At 36.0% G+C, this 18143-nt stretch overlaps 2 protein-coding genes across 8 annotated transcripts in view; one reads left to right on the top strand and one right to left on the bottom strand.

Moving 5' to 3' along the window:
• Positions 1-6361: 6361 nt before the first annotated feature.
• The window catches only part of LOC148941186 (uncharacterized), a 162729-nt gene continuing 150947 nt past the window's right edge, over positions 6362-18143 (top strand). For all 7 annotated transcript variants that reach the window (XM_089103802.1, XM_089103797.1, XM_089103801.1 and 4 more), the window contains exon 1: positions 6362-6529. The gene's annotated coding sequence lies outside the window, so the exon portion shown is untranslated. The remainder of the gene's footprint in view (positions 6530-18143) is intronic.
• Positions 8198-8824, bottom strand: LOC148941187 (uncharacterized). Its single transcript, XM_089104111.1, has one exon. The coding sequence runs from the start codon at positions 8822-8824 to the stop codon at positions 8198-8200; it is 627 nt and encodes a 208-aa protein (XP_088960237.1).

The raw sequence follows: 18143 nt of genomic DNA on the forward strand, positions 1-18143 counted from the left end.
AACAAAATTGCTATCTCAAAATTTTTATTGGATGTATTTGGGGAAATGGTGGGCGTGGAAGAGGTGTTAGTTGCCTTCCAATTACTTTCGACTATTAAAAAGGGCACTAGCCATTTCAATTTCTAATCGAATGAGCCCTTTTTGAAGTTTCTGCGACAACCCTTTCTATAAAAACTTGATATGCCCCCAGGGCATAACTTACAACCCTTGTCGTGAGGGCTGTGAGGGGGTTGTCATCCTCAAAGACCTAATTTACAGAACTGAAAACTACGTTGAATAAAATGGCTATCTACAAATTTTGATTGGATATGTTTAGGGAAAAGGTGGGGGTGAGAGGGGGGTTAGTGGCTCTCCAATCACTTTCGACTACTAAAAAGGGCATTAGCCCTTTGAATTTACAATTGAATGAGCCTTTTTTGAAGTTTCTACGACATTTCCTTCAATAAAAACCTTATATGCCCCCAGGGCATAACTTACACCCCTTGCCCTGACGGCTGGGGGGGGGGGGGTTTCAACCTAAAAAAAATAATTTCTATCTCGAAATCAACTACGCTGAACAAAATGGCTATCTCAAAATTTTGATTGTATGTGTTTGGGAGAATGAAGGGCGTGGGGGGGGGGCTAGTTGCCTTCCAATCACTTTCGACTATTCAAAGGGCACTAACCATTTGAATTTCTAATTGAATGATCCTTTTTTGAAGTTTCTACGACAACTCCTTCTATAAGAACCTTATATACACCCAGGGCATAACTTACAACCCTCCTCAAAAACATAATTTCTATCTGGAAATCAACTACGATGAACAAAATGGCTATCTCAAAATTTTGATTGGATGTGTTTCGGAAAATGGTGGGCGTGGAAGGGGTGTTAGTTGCCTTCCAGCCACTTCTGACTATTAAAAAGGGCACAAGCCACTCCAATTTCCAATGGTATGAGCCCTATTCGAAGTTTCTACGACAACTTCTTGATACGAAGTGCCCTCCTCTAAAGGAAAAAAATTAATAATAAATGATACATTGTGCCAACATCGTTCCTGTACTCCCTCAGGGCAAAACTCACAAACCTTGCCCCGAGTGTTGTGGGGGACTGTCCTCCTTAAAAATATATTTTATACCTAGAAGTCAACAACACTGAACAAAATGGCTATCTCAAAATTTTGATTGGATGTGTTCGGGGGAATGATGGGTGTCAGGGGGGGGGACTAGTTCCCCTCCAAGGACTTTCGACTATTAAAAAGGGCACTAGCCCTTTGAATTTCCAATTTAATGATCCTTTTTTGAAGTTTCTACGACTACGCGCTCTATAAAAACCGTATATGCCCCCTGGGCATAACGTACAACCCTTGTCCGGATGGCTGTGGCGGAGTGTCCTCCTTAAAAACATTATATTATAATTTCTATCTGGAAATCCACAACAGTGAACAAAATGGATATCTAAAAATTTTGATTGGATGTGTAAGGGGAAAAGATTGGCGAGAGAGGGGGGCTAGTTGCCCTCAAATCACTTTCAACTATTAAAATGGGCACTAGACCTTTGAATTTCCAATCGAATAAGCCCTTTTTCAGGTTTCTACGACAAAGATTTCAATAAAAACTTGTATGACCCCAGGGCATAACTTATAACCCTTGCCCTGAAGACTGTGGGGGAGTGTCCTGGTCGAAGGTATAATTTCCTGAACTTTAACTGCGTGGAGCAAAATGCCTATCTCAAAATTTTGATTGAATGTGTTTGGGAAAATGGTGGGCATGGAAGGGGTGTTAGTTGCCTTCCAATCACTTTCGACTATTAAAAAGGGCACTAGCCATTTCAATTCCCAATTGAATGAGCCCTTTTTGAAGATTCTACGACAACTCCTTTGATACGACGCGCCCGGGTATGGATAAAAAAAAAACATTGTGCCCACATCGTTCTTTACTTAGGCAGCGCTATCGTGCTGCCAATGATTTTAGGAGACCAAACCACGACTACTCCGAAGAGGACGAATTTGCAATCAATTTAATATTTTGAGAAGCTAATTGATTTAAAAGTATCAAGAACTATATTTTAAGCTTCCCAGTTGCAAAAGAAGTAATGCCACACGGTGGCAGTACTAGATCTGGATGCAACCAAGTTGATTCGCTTTATTTGTAATGAAAATAGACTACGTTTGGTGATCTATAATTGCGTTTCAGCTATAATAGAGGGGGGGGGGTGAGGCATTGTTTAGGAGGGGGTAGGGTAGATTCCTAAAAAGCACATTTTAATGGATAAACTACGTACTCTTCATAAGGCTCCAGTTAAATGTTGAAAGAGGTAGGGGGGGGGGGGGAGTAGGAAATAATTAAATTTTTTCTCTGTTCAGCTAAAATGTTATATTCCCATATCTACCAGCACAGAGGTGGAAAATTCAAGGCAGGTTATTATCAGCCCCGCCAGGAAATTTCTTTGGGATGGCAAATATTGCTAGGAACTTCGTTTGCAGCAATTTTAAATGATATTATTTTTTTTTCTATTTATGTAAAGTACTTTAATATATTCTAAAATATTTATGCAATGTATTTATCGATAAGAAATCTTATTGTAGAGGTAGTGAAGGCTTCAGTTTTGTAGAAGATGAAAGGTCTCACAAAATTTCAATCCATACAAACAATAAGACTTCTTTTCATCGAACTGAAATTCTTTAGCAATAATATTAACAAGGACTTTTTACCAGAATTACTATTCATCGCTAATTTTTTAAGTATATTCAAATTTTATCCGAAATTGATATTGCTAATTTAAACGCAAGACGGTACCAATCAACGTACAATTATTGATTTGTGCATTTAAAAAGCAATTAACCAGGGATTTAAGGGAGCGGTACCTCCAATTATATCTTGGTTAGGCCTGGGTATGATTTGGAAAACAATTTTAAATTAAATAAAAAGAGCTTTTCAAATGAAAGCAATGAACAAATTGGAAACCTATTTGAACAGATTACTCTTTATATGAAGAAGGCTGTCTCCTCCTTAGTTTCTTACTCTTTACTGTGAAGTTTGGCTTTTTCAAATTTTTAAAGAAATTTTGCAATTGGAAAAATAAGATTATTTGAAAAACTAAAAGTCTTTTGCTTACTGAGCAAGGTGCAAGAAAGGGGCAATCCCCCTTATATACAAAGCAATTTAGGCTTGTTTTAAGTTTTAGACTTGCTCCTTACGTTAGTTAAAAAACCTTTTTTATTTGTTTAATTACATTTCATGAAACTGTAAAGTTTTATGAATACTGGTAAAATAGAAAAACCGATCAATATTTCAATGAACTCTGTTTGGCTTTTGAGTGGTAATCAAACAGTTATTGGTAACGAACTGTAAGTAAGGAGCGACCCAGTTAAATAGTAACCGAAACTCTAAAAAACGGAATTTCAATGTCAATAGATATATAAAAAGAATTGGTTTATTATGCTGATTCCAAATATATAAGTTTCATTAAGCATTAAGCAAATTATTTCAAATATCAGTTCCTCATTGCCGTTGGGATAACAATCACAAATCTTCTTCTACATAATTCAGGTAAATTTCAAGAAATACCGCCTAATTATCCAATAAAATATTTAGTCAATCTAAGTTCATTTCAAGGAACATCCAACATTAATTTAATACCTTGTAAATTCAATAAGAAATTTTACTTATTTAATTTTTAGTTGAGGATTATTCACTATAAAATAATTCTAGTTTTTAGTTTTAGTTTTAGTTCATTTTTAGAGTTCTAGTTTTACTCATCCAAAGCTACGAGCCTGAGGAAATTTGTCTGATTTCCGAAAAAGGGAGAAAGACCCCCTTGAAGCCATCGAATTTTAATGAAAATCACACCATCGGATTCAACGCATTAAAGAACCCTACTGTAGAGCTTTCAAGCTCATACCAGCAAAAATGCGGAATTTTGTAATTTTTGCCAGAAGAAAGATCATGGATTTTTTTTTCCGTCGGTGATCATATCGATCCAGTGGGGCACACACAATGCAACACACATTTTTTTCATGTTTTACCCTATACTGTTCTTTTTCCTTTGGTTTCCTTATAATTACTTTATAGTCCCAAATTTCCTGGGAGGCCCTGGCCCCCGGCCCCCCCCCCTTGCTGGCGCCCATGGCCAAGGTGCTACTTTCTTCAAAAATTTTTAGGGGAAGGACAATGTCGGTTGCATAAGCCTAATCAAGCTAATTTTCTTCGCTTATTTGCTGCGACAGCAGTTGCTGATGCCGAAGGAACATTAAACAAGCTCAAGTTTGTCAAAAATTAAAAACTAAGTTGTTCTAGTTACGCATTTACACATATGGTTTCAAGAGGCAAATAGAAACTTAGTTGTTCTAGTTACGCATTTACACATATTGTATTCTGTTTCATTTTTTTGTTTGTCTTCGTAGATAAATATAAATGATTTTTTTTTCTATCCAGGATAGAACTCTAGATTCTACTGCTCATCGAACAGAGCTTAAGGCTTTGTTTCAGTTTTGCCAAGGCGTTAATTGCTTCAAAAATTTCTAGGGGAAGGATATCGTCGGTAACATAAGATTAATCAAGCTAATTTTCTTCGCAAACTCACTGCGACCGCAGTTGTTGATGCCGAACGAACATTTATCAAGCTTAAATTGGTTGAAAATTCACTGAAAACTGCTATGGTTGATTCTTGACCAGATTTCCTCATGTTGATGGCGATCAGGAAGACCTCACCAATGGTATTGACGTAAATAAGACTCTCTGGCGATGGTTCACTTTAAAAAAGAGGCAAATACCAACTTAGTTGCTCTTAGTTACGCATTTACACATAATGGTATTCCTTTTCATTTTCTTGTTTGTCACCGTAGATAAATATAAATATTAAAGTTTGTATGTATAATAAATTTTCACGAGTGGTATAATGTGTTCTAGGAGACGTTTAAATAAAAAGACCCCAACCCCCACGGCCTGGGTGCTTCAAGCCATCTCTGATCCCATTTTAAAAAGTACTCTGGGAATCAACCCATCCGTTAGTCTCATTTGTGTTGTAATGTCAATGCAGAAAACTATTTATAAACAATCACACATCCATTGTGCTTGCGGCTTGAGCTCGTCAATCCTCAGTTTATCGAGCTTCTAACACGCAATTAATGTCTTTATAACAGCCTAAAGACCTCAGTTACCCAATTTTTTTTTTGGCACTTGTAAGATAGGCACTTGTAGATGGCACTTGTAAGATAAAAATATAAGATACATCTGTATCTTATATTTTTTTTATCTGTAATGTAATTGACTAGTAAACATGAAAAACACAAAAAGAAAAAACCTCTTTGGATTAGTTCTTTGTCATCCCTACATAGATGGCCTCAAGGTTGTTCTGCCCTATCCTAGCTCTCTTCCCAAGCCACTACCCATATAGTTAGAATTGTGTCGGGTTTAGGGCAAAACATCGTCTAGCATATTTTCGACCTTCTCTTTAAAGACTTAGGCTTTCTTTTCATCTTACAGTTTGACAGAGTGATTATGATAAGAAAATAGAAAGTAGATGGCACTTGTAAGATAAAAATATAAGATACATCTGTATCTTATATTTTTTATCTGTAATGTAATTGACTAGTAAACATGAAAAACACAAAAAGAAAAAACCTCTTTGGATTAGTTCTTTGTCATCCCTACATAGATGGCCTCAAAGTTGTTCTGCCCTATCCTAGCTCTCTTCGCAAGCCACTACCCATAAAGTTAGAATTGTGTCGGGTTTAGGGCAAAACATCGTCTAGCATATTTTCGACCTGCTCTTTACAGACTTAGGCTTCCTTTTCATCTTACAGTTTGACAGAGTGATTATGATAAGAAAAAAGAGGGTAGTTTCTGCGACTTGGAAAGTAGATCTGGAATCACTGTCCTTTTGCAAGACTTGGATAGGCTTTCCACATTTTTAGAGAGTGAATCAAGAAAGTCTACGAAAGTGGTGCTGGAAACCAAAATATTTCAGTGCACAAACAAAGATGGTCAGAAAATTAAGTTAAGCTATAAGATAGTCGTGTTGAAACTTGTTCCGCTAGTTTTTGTGATCCAAGTGTTGTCTTTGCTTTCCACTATTCCATTTTCGGTTTCCAGTGGTTTTTGAAACGTGTGACCGGGCAGGAAAGTCTCCGTGAATCAGGGTTGCCGCTATAGCATTAACGTGCTATTTTAACACTATTTTATTAAGTGTAGCACTTTAGCAAGTGCTCAGAGTTGCTAAAATAGCATGATAGCGCTATTTTAGCACTATTCCAGTACTATTACAATCAATTTGTTTGCTTAAACACCTAAAATCACTGTGTATCACGTAAATTTGGGCAACTGTAAATTTGGGTAGCACTTTAGGAACTGACCTTGGTAACAACCCTGCGCGTATCCAGGTTCCAAGAAAGGATTCTAATCTATCTTGAGACGTGAGTTCTAGTCTAATCTTGAGAAAGGAGACTTGCACAGTGGGCAGCCTCCCAGGAGTGCAACAAACAAACAACAACAAAGATTCTAATCTCAATATTAGTCCATGAACGTCTATGCTGGAAGCTAGCAAAAACAGGTAGGCTATTAAAATAATTTCCATAGCATAGGCTAAACGAAGTAGTTTTTGTTCTGGAAACAAGGAGCTTCATATTTGATAATTAAAGTAATAGGCTGTATAGTCTATTTGAGGATGCAGTGAGTTAGGCTACTAGTACTCCCCAATAGGCTAGCTGTTAGGCTATAGCTGGACATCCACCACATGGCTAGCCTAATATGGGAGTAAAGTTAATTTGTGATGCAAATGGGTGTTATATTTAGATTGAGGATGCAATTCTAGATATATATTTGCACATTAGGGGGTTGGGGGTATATATTCTGTGAATTTATAGGTTATAAAAAATTCATGAATTTCTTAGAAAAACTGGAAAAAATTGAAGATAAAGGCTCTCCGCCTGAAAAATGTGTTAACTAGGATTATTCTCCATATTCTGGAGTAAGAATTATCTTCTTAATATGTTTCCTTATGTCCAGCTGGACTCCTAGGCTTAAAATGCTGATTGGCCAGTTGGCTAATTTAAAGATTTGTATATATATACACTGTCAAATTAGCCATCTGGTGGTATCCCTGCTATAGCCTAGTTTGAATGTCATTTTTTTTGTGCTTAGGGGAGACCCACCGCGTTCATCACTTTTTTAGAAAATAATTTTTTTCTGCTAGGCCTATGCTTGTCAATCTGCAGTCAACTTTTTCCCACCAAAATGTACATACATATTCAGGACATCAAGCAAAATTTTGATATTTTTTTAGCCTATCAGTTATAGCCATAATTCAAAGAACAATGACCTTGGTCAGATATGGTAAACCTGTACAACCCCGGTACAGCTTTGCCATCCCCTGGTTCTGGTTTGCCAAGCGTTGGAAACCACTTTTAAAAAGATCAGAAGAGCCATTCTCATTTAAGAATATGTTTAATACTCATCAGCAATTGGTATAAGAAAATTTAATACAGGTAACTCATTAAATTTGCCTGATCATTTTATATTGTATGTGGAAAGATCAACACCAAATGTCAGCTTTTCTATTGCCTTTTAGTCCCTCCGCATGAGATAGGTTGATCAAGTTTAATTTCCACTGATTGTCTCTCTACAAAAGCCTGTTCATCTGTATGAACAAACTTGTTTGGTTCAACCTTTTTGAGAAATTTGACATCAAGATCATCACCATTGATTTCTAGCACCAACACAATATAGTATGTTTTCCCACTTCTTTTCCCATCAATTCCAGTGAGAATGAAATCACCAACTATGATATATCCAGATATTTCAGTTTCAGCCTTGACATCACCAACATTCAGTCTCTTGTCACTGCAACAATCAGAATCAACTACAAAATCTTCAGAGCTGCTTTCATACTCAACTGCTTTGCAAAATAGCTTCCTTTTTGGAAATTTATATTGCTTTGCAACTGTCTTGCTTAGTTTCTTCATTTCTAGCACTTTTTGTTTCTTGTTTTTCTTTTCCACCTCTTGATGAATTCTTTCTTTTACTGGAGTATCTGTTAGGATTTCTGTTTTTTTTCTATTTGCAGCTCTTTTTTTTTCTTCCTGGGGGATACTTTTGGCAATGGGAAAAGATCTATAATATCTGAATAGCTATTGTTAACAGAACCAGACATTGTAACAGGCAGCTGTTCTGGACTTGAGTCTATCAGGGGTGGTTCACTTGCACATGATGCTTCTGAATATCACGCAGAGTTACCTTCTGAGCTGAAAGGGGCCAGTGGCAGTACTTCTGGTCTATTGAAAATGGATGAACTTAGGTATATGTGGTCTTGAAAAATTTCCGGGTTGAATGGATGAATTCCTGTGCAGCAGAACCCATGGATTATGCTTTCTTGAGTAACAACCTTGAAGTAAGATGAGCCAAGAATTTCTGCAACATTAGCAATGGCTATGATTTTGCATTTGTTTCTGCTCATAAAAGCTGTGGCTTCTTGATTGTAATATGCCTTAATCGGAAACATAACAGAGCAATCCAGAGGCTGCAGTTTATGAGTTGTATGTGGGGGCATGGTTAAAAGATTAACACCATTCTCCTTAGCCAGCTCAAGCAGATTGCTAGAATATCTGGTAATATGATTGTCCAAAATCAGAAGAACAGGTTTTGATTTTGTTGGTTTTACATGACTAATAAAGTGGTTCAGCCAAATGACAAAGAGCTCGGTTGTCATCCATCCAGAAGCTTTTTCATTTCTGAACCCAATGGTCCCTGGTGGAGCTCCCTTTAGTAGGATATCAGGGCACGTTTTTGTGGGAAAAATCATCATTGGAGGAACTGTATTTCCAATAGCATTAACACAGATACAAAGCATGATATTCTGCCCTCTTTTGCCAGATGTTACCTTTCTGACTTGCCTTTGGCCCTTCTCAGCAATGACAGTGCCTGGCTTGTGAAAAGTTGATAATCCTGTCTCATTGATGTTCCAAATATTTTCTGGGCTAAAGCAGTGACAATTGTATAGAGTCCAAAGATTGTTAAAGAACTGCTGAACTGTAAAGTGGTTGAAGGCTGTAGCCCTTCCCAGACTGGTAGCTTCTGCCTGTTGGATTGTATGCTCAGGGTGTCACTGCATAAACCCCCGATACCAATCCTCTCCTGCAGCTTGATTTTTCTCACCACAAGTCCATGAATCTGGAATTTTAAGCTGCTTTGATGTGGTGTATTTGTAGCAAAGTTGATGTAGCTTGAGTGGTGATAGTCCATAATGCATATGGCATATTATTTGCAGGTATTTGACAAGAGCCCGTTCCTGTTCATCCGTAAAAATTCTATGAGTGGCGTATCATGGTGAAAAAAAAGAGAGAGACAAACTTCTAACCTCCAGGCCGTTCTTGCTGATTCTTTTCACATAATCTTGTAAGGTTGCACAAGGAATCTGGTGTTTTCTTGAAGCTGTTGCCTTTGGAACTTGCTTGTTGATGACTTCTAGCACAGCTTCATGAAGCAGTTCTGGTTCAGTTGTACCTTTTTTTCTTTCTGTAGCAGGCTTTGGCATTTGCATGATGTCTGAAAACAAAAGAAAATATACTATTAGTAAAATACAGAATAGTGCACCAATATGCTTGATGTAACATTGAAGACTTTTGCAGAAGAAGTTTACATGTCCAGTCTTAAATTTTTAGTCTTAAGTTTAAGTCTTAAGTTTTCAGCCTTGTCTTTTGTCATGATGTATAATTTACTTATTTTGGCAATGAAACAACATTGACTACTTCAAACTTTTAGAATATGTTAGTTGGATTGCCCAGTTTGTTTTTATCAGAAATATGATGTGTTCTGAACTTGAAAGATCAAATAGAATTTCAAGAGCTCTTTTTTATGTAGTAACCTCAAGGTAATACGTTTTGTCTCAATATTCTTTGTCAAAGTTACATCAACATAACAAACTCTTAAATTTTGAATCAATGTTGCAACTTCTGGGCATGCAAATTGACTCAATCCAATTATTTTTATCCTATTATTATTGCCAGTAACAACTCTTCATTTAGATGGGCTAGTAAAATACAGAATATTAATAGTAAAATATGCAATATTTCTGAAAAATACAGAACTAGTAAAATACAGAATAGTACAACAACACATAAAAAAATACTACAATGAAAACAAAATGAAAGCTCACCAGCCCTGGTTCACCATACCCTAGCCTGGCAAACCTGAGCAGGAAATTCGTGGCAGAACTTGGGCAGAGGGTCATCTACATGAAGTTTTGATCTAATCTGTAATTCTTGATAGATGGTGCCAAATGCTTTTGAGGAGAGTGGTAGAATAAACTGAGAGATATACTTGGTAACAGACAATTACCAAATCTTTTAAAATAGCTCTTGAATAGCTTTTTTTCTAAGACATAAAATATAGCATTCTGTAGGAAAAAAATATACCAATTATTAAAAAAATTTACTTACAACTGAAGGCAAATTCTCTGCTCTAATAAAGTATTGCTAGTAGATGGCTCTTCCATTGGCAAAGTTTCCTGGGTTTTGAACGCTATGTGTTTGAGTAATTTTGAAATGACAAACCTGGGCCATGGTGAAGGGGAGCTGGTCTCCCCTACTTGTAGTCCTATTGCTCTCACATTTATTTGTTAAATTTTTCAAGGTCAACTCAGGCTATAAAAGATTTGGTAAAATTCTACTTTAACTACTTTTGGCTATCTTAAAAAGGGGTTAGATTAAGAAAATGAAACTTTCAGGAATGGGTCTACAAGCTAAAGTATGGGTAAATATTTACCAAATCACATTATTGAGTTACAACTAAAGTGAATATACCACTCGATGCCTTTTTTTATGCTCTTTTCAAGTATAATAATCATTTTTGTCAGAAATGAATTCTAGCCCCAACTAATATATATACCCATTCAGGGTAGCCTATATATTTGCACATTCGAGGGGTGGGGGGAACGTTTAATCTTACCTCTCATTTAAATTAGAAATAAAATTAACCCCACCCTCATAATGTGCAAATATATAGGCCTACCCTGAATTGATATATATAGGGGCAGAGGCTAAAATTCATTCCCGACAAAAATGATTATTATATTTGTAAGAGCATAAAAAAGGCATCAATTGGTATATTCACTTAATTCATAACTCAATAATATGATTTTGAAAATATTTACCAAAGTATTTCCCAGGAAGGTATTTTCAAGTACCTACCTCCACTTCTTCTCCCTCTAGAGGGTCCTGAAATTTGCCTACATGACAGGTTGACAAAGCAACATTTTACCTTAATTTTCAGTTATTAGCCTAGTTTCTTTTTTTCTAGCTTTAGTTCTGAAGATGCAATTCCTGTTATTTGAGTAGAATTTTAAGCCATATCAATGTTTTTTTGTTTTTTTTAAAAATTAGGAAATGTGTTTACATCTCTTTAAAACCTTATCATTTGGGATTGAGCAAAGTTGTGAAGCTGAAAACAATTTAGTTATACTTCACTTAAGTAAAAGATTTATTTTGCAAGGTTTTATTTTTATAACACACACATTTTTAAAGGTCAGGACCCTCTAGAGGGAGAAGGAGTGGAGGTAGGTACTTCAAAATATCTTCCTGGGACATACTTTAGCATGTAGACCCATCCCTGAAAGTTTTATTTTCCCAACCTCCCCTTTCCAAGATAGCCAAAAGTAGCTAAAGTAGAATTTTACCAAAGATTCTATGGCATAATTGACAGAGACATGGTAAACACACTAGCCTAGGCTAGCTTTCTTTTTTGGCATTTTTTTCTTTCTTATGTAGCACCAAGATGTAAATCTCACTAATGAGCAGATGTAACTTTACTGGTGAATAGGGTGTTAAAATTCTAGTTTAGCTACTTTTTGCTATCTTGGAAAGGGGTAGGTTAGGAAAAATGAAACTTTAAGGGATGGATCTGAAGACTAAAAGTATGGGTAAATTTGCAGTGGGCCTTATAATTTAGCTAAGATGAAAGTGAAAATGTCATTTGATGCGTTTTTTTATGCTCTTTCATAATTCAGTAATTGCTTCTGGGGCTAATTGCATCTTAAGCCCTTAAAGGGGCCCCACGAATATTTTACATGAATAATGAAACAGCATAAGGTACAATCCCATTATCAGGGCTGCGTGGCTTTAACACTTTAGATTGGTAATGATGAAACCCATTTTGTGACGTCTTATCTGTTGTAGAGCAGGCAATGATAGTAAGGTTTTCATTGCATATATGATATTAAATAGTGCTTTTTTGGATTTTAGGGGGGAAAAGGTACCTTGGTTAGGTTACGTATTTAATATATGCAATGCTTTACCCCCCCCCTTAATGTGCAAATATATAGCTCAAATTTGTTTCTAAACTGTTATATATTCATCCTATTTTATTTTATTTCATTAGCATTAACCAAACTTGACTTTTTAGAGAGTTCCTGATAATGGGATAGTACTGAGCATAAAAAAAGCGACAAATGATCTTTTAACTTTCATCCTAGCTAAATTATATGACCCACTGCAAATTTAAGGGCTAGGAACACATATCTGGTTTCGGGAACTGATTTCAGCAAGGGTGTATTCCATGTCAAGTGATTATAATTAATGATGCTAAGAGGCGGGGCTTAGTGATGTTTTTTGGTGATTAATCATCATTAATTATAATTAATTTATAATAATCATTCAATACAATTAATTACATGCCTAAAGCTCTAAAGCCCTAGTACATTCCTTGTCTAGAATGTAATTAATGATGGTTAATCACCAAAAACGTCACTAAGCCCCGCCTCTTAGAATCATTAGTTAGAATCACACAATGTGGAATATACCCTTGCTGAAATTGGTTCCCGAAATCAGCTACGTGTGCCGAGCCCTATACTGTGAAAATTACCCACCCCACCCCAATAATGGGTAAATATATACCTTGAGTTGGAATATACCCTGAATTATTAACAGCAAAGTTTGAAATTGCAAAATTCAGTACTATTTTTGTCAACAGCATTTAAAAAACTTGAAAATGTAGGAAAAATGGTTTATATTTAAGTTGCCCAATAAATGAGGTTTGAATTGTTATAAATAAGTATTTTTGGGATATATTACTCTTGAACAACCTATTTATAAACTAGTGATACGTTTTTAATCACTTTTCAATAACTTAACTAGTGTTGATAACTTCTTTGTATGGTTACAAAAATGAAATACCTTTGGGGCCTCTTTAAGGGCTCAAGATGCGATTAGCCCCCAAAACAACTTTTGAATTATGAAAGAACTTAAAAAAGCCATCAAATGACATTTTCCTTTTCATCTTAGCTAAATTATAAGGCCCACTGCAAATTTACCAAAGTATGTCTAGGGAAGGTATTTTTAAGGATATTTATCCAGAGAACTAATTAGAGAGAAGGAAACATGTTAAGAAAACAATTCTTATTTCAAAATATGCAGAACAATCATGTTAATACATTTTGCATGCACAGGTTTGCAATATTTGACTATAATATTCCTTGATCCTTTATATACTAAGGATCAGATATTGTCATTTACTACTATATGAAAAGCAGTATACAGTCAAACAAAAAACAATATCATGCCTTTTCTCATTATTTAGAATAATAAAAAGTCATACAGATGACTTTTTATGCCTCATTTTTGTATTGAGCAAATATAAATAAAGTCATACAGATGAATTTGGTACTTGTGTATTATATAATACACACTCAAGAAGTGAAGTAAGGTGAATGCTAATGAAATAAAACAAAATTTGAAGAAAAATACAAGATTTTAGTAACAAAATTATGAAAACTACCACAAAGAATTATGGAAGGGGGGCTGCCCAGAGCTCATTATTTTAAATACATAACCTAAAATAACCTAACCAATATACAAACTGAATATTTAATTAAAATATAGCTATAATGTAGTTTTGCAACAAGCCAAAGGCAATTGTCTGGTATAGACAGAATGATAACTGGGTATTGTCTCATCTTTGCAATACAAGTTCTTCAGTGTATATTATATAATACACAAGTACCATGAATTCTTATACCTCATGCTATTATAGAGAAAACAAATAAAGTCATACAGACATGGGCGACCATAGAATGAATTTTAGGGGGGGGGGGGGGCTTACCTGGTCTAATGCTGTATAATTCAAATCTAAAGACAAAATATCATAAACAGGACTATAGTGCTGCCTAAGTAAAGAGCAATGTGGACACAATATATTGTTCTTTATATACCAGGGCACTTCTTATAGAAAGAAATTTCATAAGAACTTCAAAAAGAGCTCATGGAGGACAACCAGCTCCCCCTCTCCCACATCAATCACTTCCCCAAACACATCCAATCAAAATTTTGAGATAGGCATTTTATTCAGTGTAGTTTTAAGGTCCAGAAATTATGACTTTGAGAATGACACCCCCGCCCTCACAACTCTCAGAGCAAGGGTTGTAAGTTATGCCCTGTGGGGATATAAGGTTTTTTAAAGAAAGGGTGGTTGTATAAACCTCACAGGGCGCTTGTTTGATTGGTAATCAGAAGTTCTACTTGCTTTTTTAACAGTCAAAAGTGATTGGAGGTCATGCAGCCCCCCACCATACACCAATCATTTCCCCAAACACGTTCAATCATAATTTTTGAGATAGCCATTTTGCTCAGTGTAGTTGAAAGGTCCAGAAATTATGTCTTTGAGGATAACCCCTCCCCCTATATAGCCCTCAGATCAAGGGTTGTAAGTTATGCCCTGGGGGCATATATAGTTTTTATAGAAATGGTGGCCGTATAAACTTCAAAGATGGCTCATTGGATTGGTAATAAGAAGTTATAGTGTTCTTTTTAAGAGTCAAAGTGATCAGCAGGCAAATAGCCCCCCCCCCACACACGTCATATTTTCCAGAAACACAACTGATAGAAATTTTAAGATGGCCATTTGTTGTTGTAGGAACTTTGAAAAGGGCTCAGTCAGTTGGTAATTGAAAGGGCTAGTGCCTTCTTTAATAGTCAAAAGTAATTCGAGGGCAACCATCCCCCCATGCCCATCATTTCCCCAAACACTTCCAGTCAAAATTTCGCGATAGTTATTTTCTTTGACATAGTTTAAAAGTCCAGAAATTATGTCTTTGAGGATGAGAACTCCCTCACAGTCCTCAGGGCAAGGGCTGTAAGGTATGCCCTGAGGGCATTTAAGGTTTTTATGGAAACAGTGGTTGTATAAAATTTGGAGGGGGCTCATTGGATTGGAAATTGGAAGTTGAAGGAGCCATTTTTAAGAGTCAAATTTATCAGAGGGCAGCTATACCCCCCCCCCACACATCATATTTCCCCCCAATACATCTGATAGACATTTCAATATAGCCATTTGTTCAAAAATAACCCAAAGATCTCATAACATGGCCTTTGAGGTTGGCACAACCCCCAAAAGTATGGGGATAAGGGTTTTAAGTTATGCCCTGGGGGTATGTAAGGTTTTTATGAAGAGGTGGTCTTGTGAACTTTAGAGGAGGCTCATTTGATTGGAAATGTATACTTCTAGTTCAATTTCCAGAGTCAAACGTGATGGAGAGAAAATAGCCCCCCCCTGATATCCTCTTTTCCACAAACACATTTGACCAAAAAGGCCAGAACAAAATTTGCACTTTACTGAAAAAATACAAATGAATGTGCATTGTCAGTGTAATATACATATACTGATATTTAGTTATCAAAATGTTAATATTATTTGATTTATAAAGTTATAAAAGTAGAAACATTTATATTTTTTTTCAGTGAAGTGCAAATTTTGTTCTGGCCTTGAGAAAGCATAGTGGTTTTGAGCCCAACTTATGTTAATTTCTGCTCGTTTTGAGTTTGACTTGGTTATTTATTGTAATTTCTGTTTGTTTTGGGTTTCATTTATTTATCGATGCTGATTTGTGGTAGTTTCATGTTTAGTAGGTTATTCCATTCTATTTTGCTCATTTTTTGTTTAATGGAGTTCTTTACTTTTCTTTGAAAAACTTATTTTGTGGAAAAAGTTTTTTTTAATTAATATAAACAAAGCGCAAAGTTCATAACTTTCAGTCCTTCCCCCGGGGACTCTGGAGGATTGAGTCGTCCTCAAAGGCATAGTTAATAGATATTTCAAGTATGTTGAACAAAATGGCTATATCAAAATCTGGTGACTTTGGGGGAAAATGAGCGTAGGAGGGGGCCTAGTTGCCCTCCAATTTATTTGGTCACTTAAAAAAGGCAATAGAACTTTTAATTTCCATTCGAATGAACCCTCTTGTGATATTCTAGGTCCACTGGGTCGATACAAACGCCCCTAGGGAAAAAACAAACAAAAAAACAAATACGCATCCATGATATTTCTTCTGGCAAAAAACACAAAATTCCACATTTTTGCAGATATGAGCTTGAAAACTCTACTGTAGGGTTCTCTGATATGTTGAATATGATGGCGTGATTTTCATTAATATTATTTATATATATTTATAATATTATTTCATTAAAATTATTTAAAAAAAAACTTTCAATAAAATAAGTTTTTCAAAGAAAAGTAAAGAACTCCATTAAACCAAAAATGAGCGAAAACAAAATCAAATAATCTACCAAGCGTGAAACTACCACAAATCAGAATCGATAAATAAATAAAACCCAAAACGAACAGGAATTGCAATATATAACCGAGTCAAACTCAAAACGAGCAGAAATTAGCATAAGTTGGGCGCAAAACCCATATGGCTTCCCAAGGTCAGAACAAAATTTGCACTTCACTGAAAAAATACAAATTAAGGTGCATTGTCAGTTTAATATACATATACTGATATTTAGTAATCAAAATGTTAAAATTATTTGAATTATTAAAGTTATAAAAGTAAAAACATTTATATTTTTTTGAATGAGCTTTTTTTGAAGTTTCTACAACAACGTCTTCTATAAAAACCTTATATGCCCCCAGGGCATAACTTAAAACCCTTGCTCTGAGGGCTCTGGGGGAGTCTCCTCCTCAAAAACATATTTTCTATCTGGAAATCAACTACGCTGAACAAAATGGCTATCACAAAATTTTGATTGGATGTGTTTGGGGAAATGATGGGCGTGGGCAGGGGGCTAGTTGCCCTCCAACCACTTTCGAGTATTGAAAAGTTCTAGAACTTTCAACTACGTTGAACAAAAAGGCTATCTCAAAATTTTGATTTGATGTGTTTGGGGAAAAGGTGGGCGTGATATTGGGGTTAGTTGCCCTCCAATCACTTTCAACTGTTAAAAATGGCCCTAGCCCTTTCAATGTCCAATAAAATGAGCCCTTTTGAAGTTTCTACGACAAAACTTTCAATAAAATCTTATATGCCCCCAGGGAGTAAGTTACAGCCCTTGCCCTGAGTGCTGGGGGGGGGAGTCATTCTCAAAGACCTAATTTCCAGAACTTTCTACTACGTTGAACAAAATGGCTATCTGAAAATTCTTATTGGATGTGTTTGGAGGAATGGTGGGCGTGAGAGGGGGGTTAGTTACCCTCCAATCCGTTTCAACTTTTACAAAGGGCACTAAACCTCTCAATTTCGAATTGAATGAGCCCCTTTTGAAGTTTTACCACAACTCTATCTATAAAAACCTGATTGAATGAATGTTTGATTGAATGTTTTTGGGGAAATGGTGGGCGTAAGAGGGGGGGGGTAATTACTCTTCACTCACTTTCGACTATTAAAAAGGGCAATTTCAGTTTCCTATCAAATGAGCCCATTATGAAATTTCTATAACAACTTTGTGTATAAAATTTATATGCCCCCAGGGCATAGCTCACAACCTTTGCCCTAAGGGCTCTGAGGAGGTTATCATCCTCAAAGACCCAATTTCAAGAACTTTCAACTCCGTTGAACAAAATGGATTGAACGAATTAGTCGCTCTCCAATCACTTTCAACTATTAAAAAAGGCACTAGCCATTTCAATTTCCAGTTCAATGAGCCCTTGTGAAGTTTCTACGCTTTCAATAAAAACCTTATACGCCCCCAGGAAATAACTCACAACCCTTGCCCTGAGGGTTGTGGGGGGAGAGGTTTTATTCAACTACGTTGAATAAAATGACTATCTAAAATATTGATTGGATGTGTTTATAAAAAAGATGGGCGTGAGAGGGGGGTTAGTTGCCTTCAAATCACTTTTAACTATGAAAAAGGGCACTAGCCCTTTGAATGTACAATCGAATGAGCCCTTTTTCAAGTTTT

The sequence above is a fragment of the Artemia sp. Qi Xiang Cuo genome, chromosome 18 (assembly GCF_049724085.1).
Source record: "Artemia sp. Qi Xiang Cuo chromosome 18, ASM4972408v1, whole genome shotgun sequence".
In the NCBI taxonomy this organism is placed as follows: Eukaryota; Metazoa; Arthropoda; class Branchiopoda; order Anostraca; family Artemiidae; genus Artemia; species Artemia sp. Qi Xiang Cuo.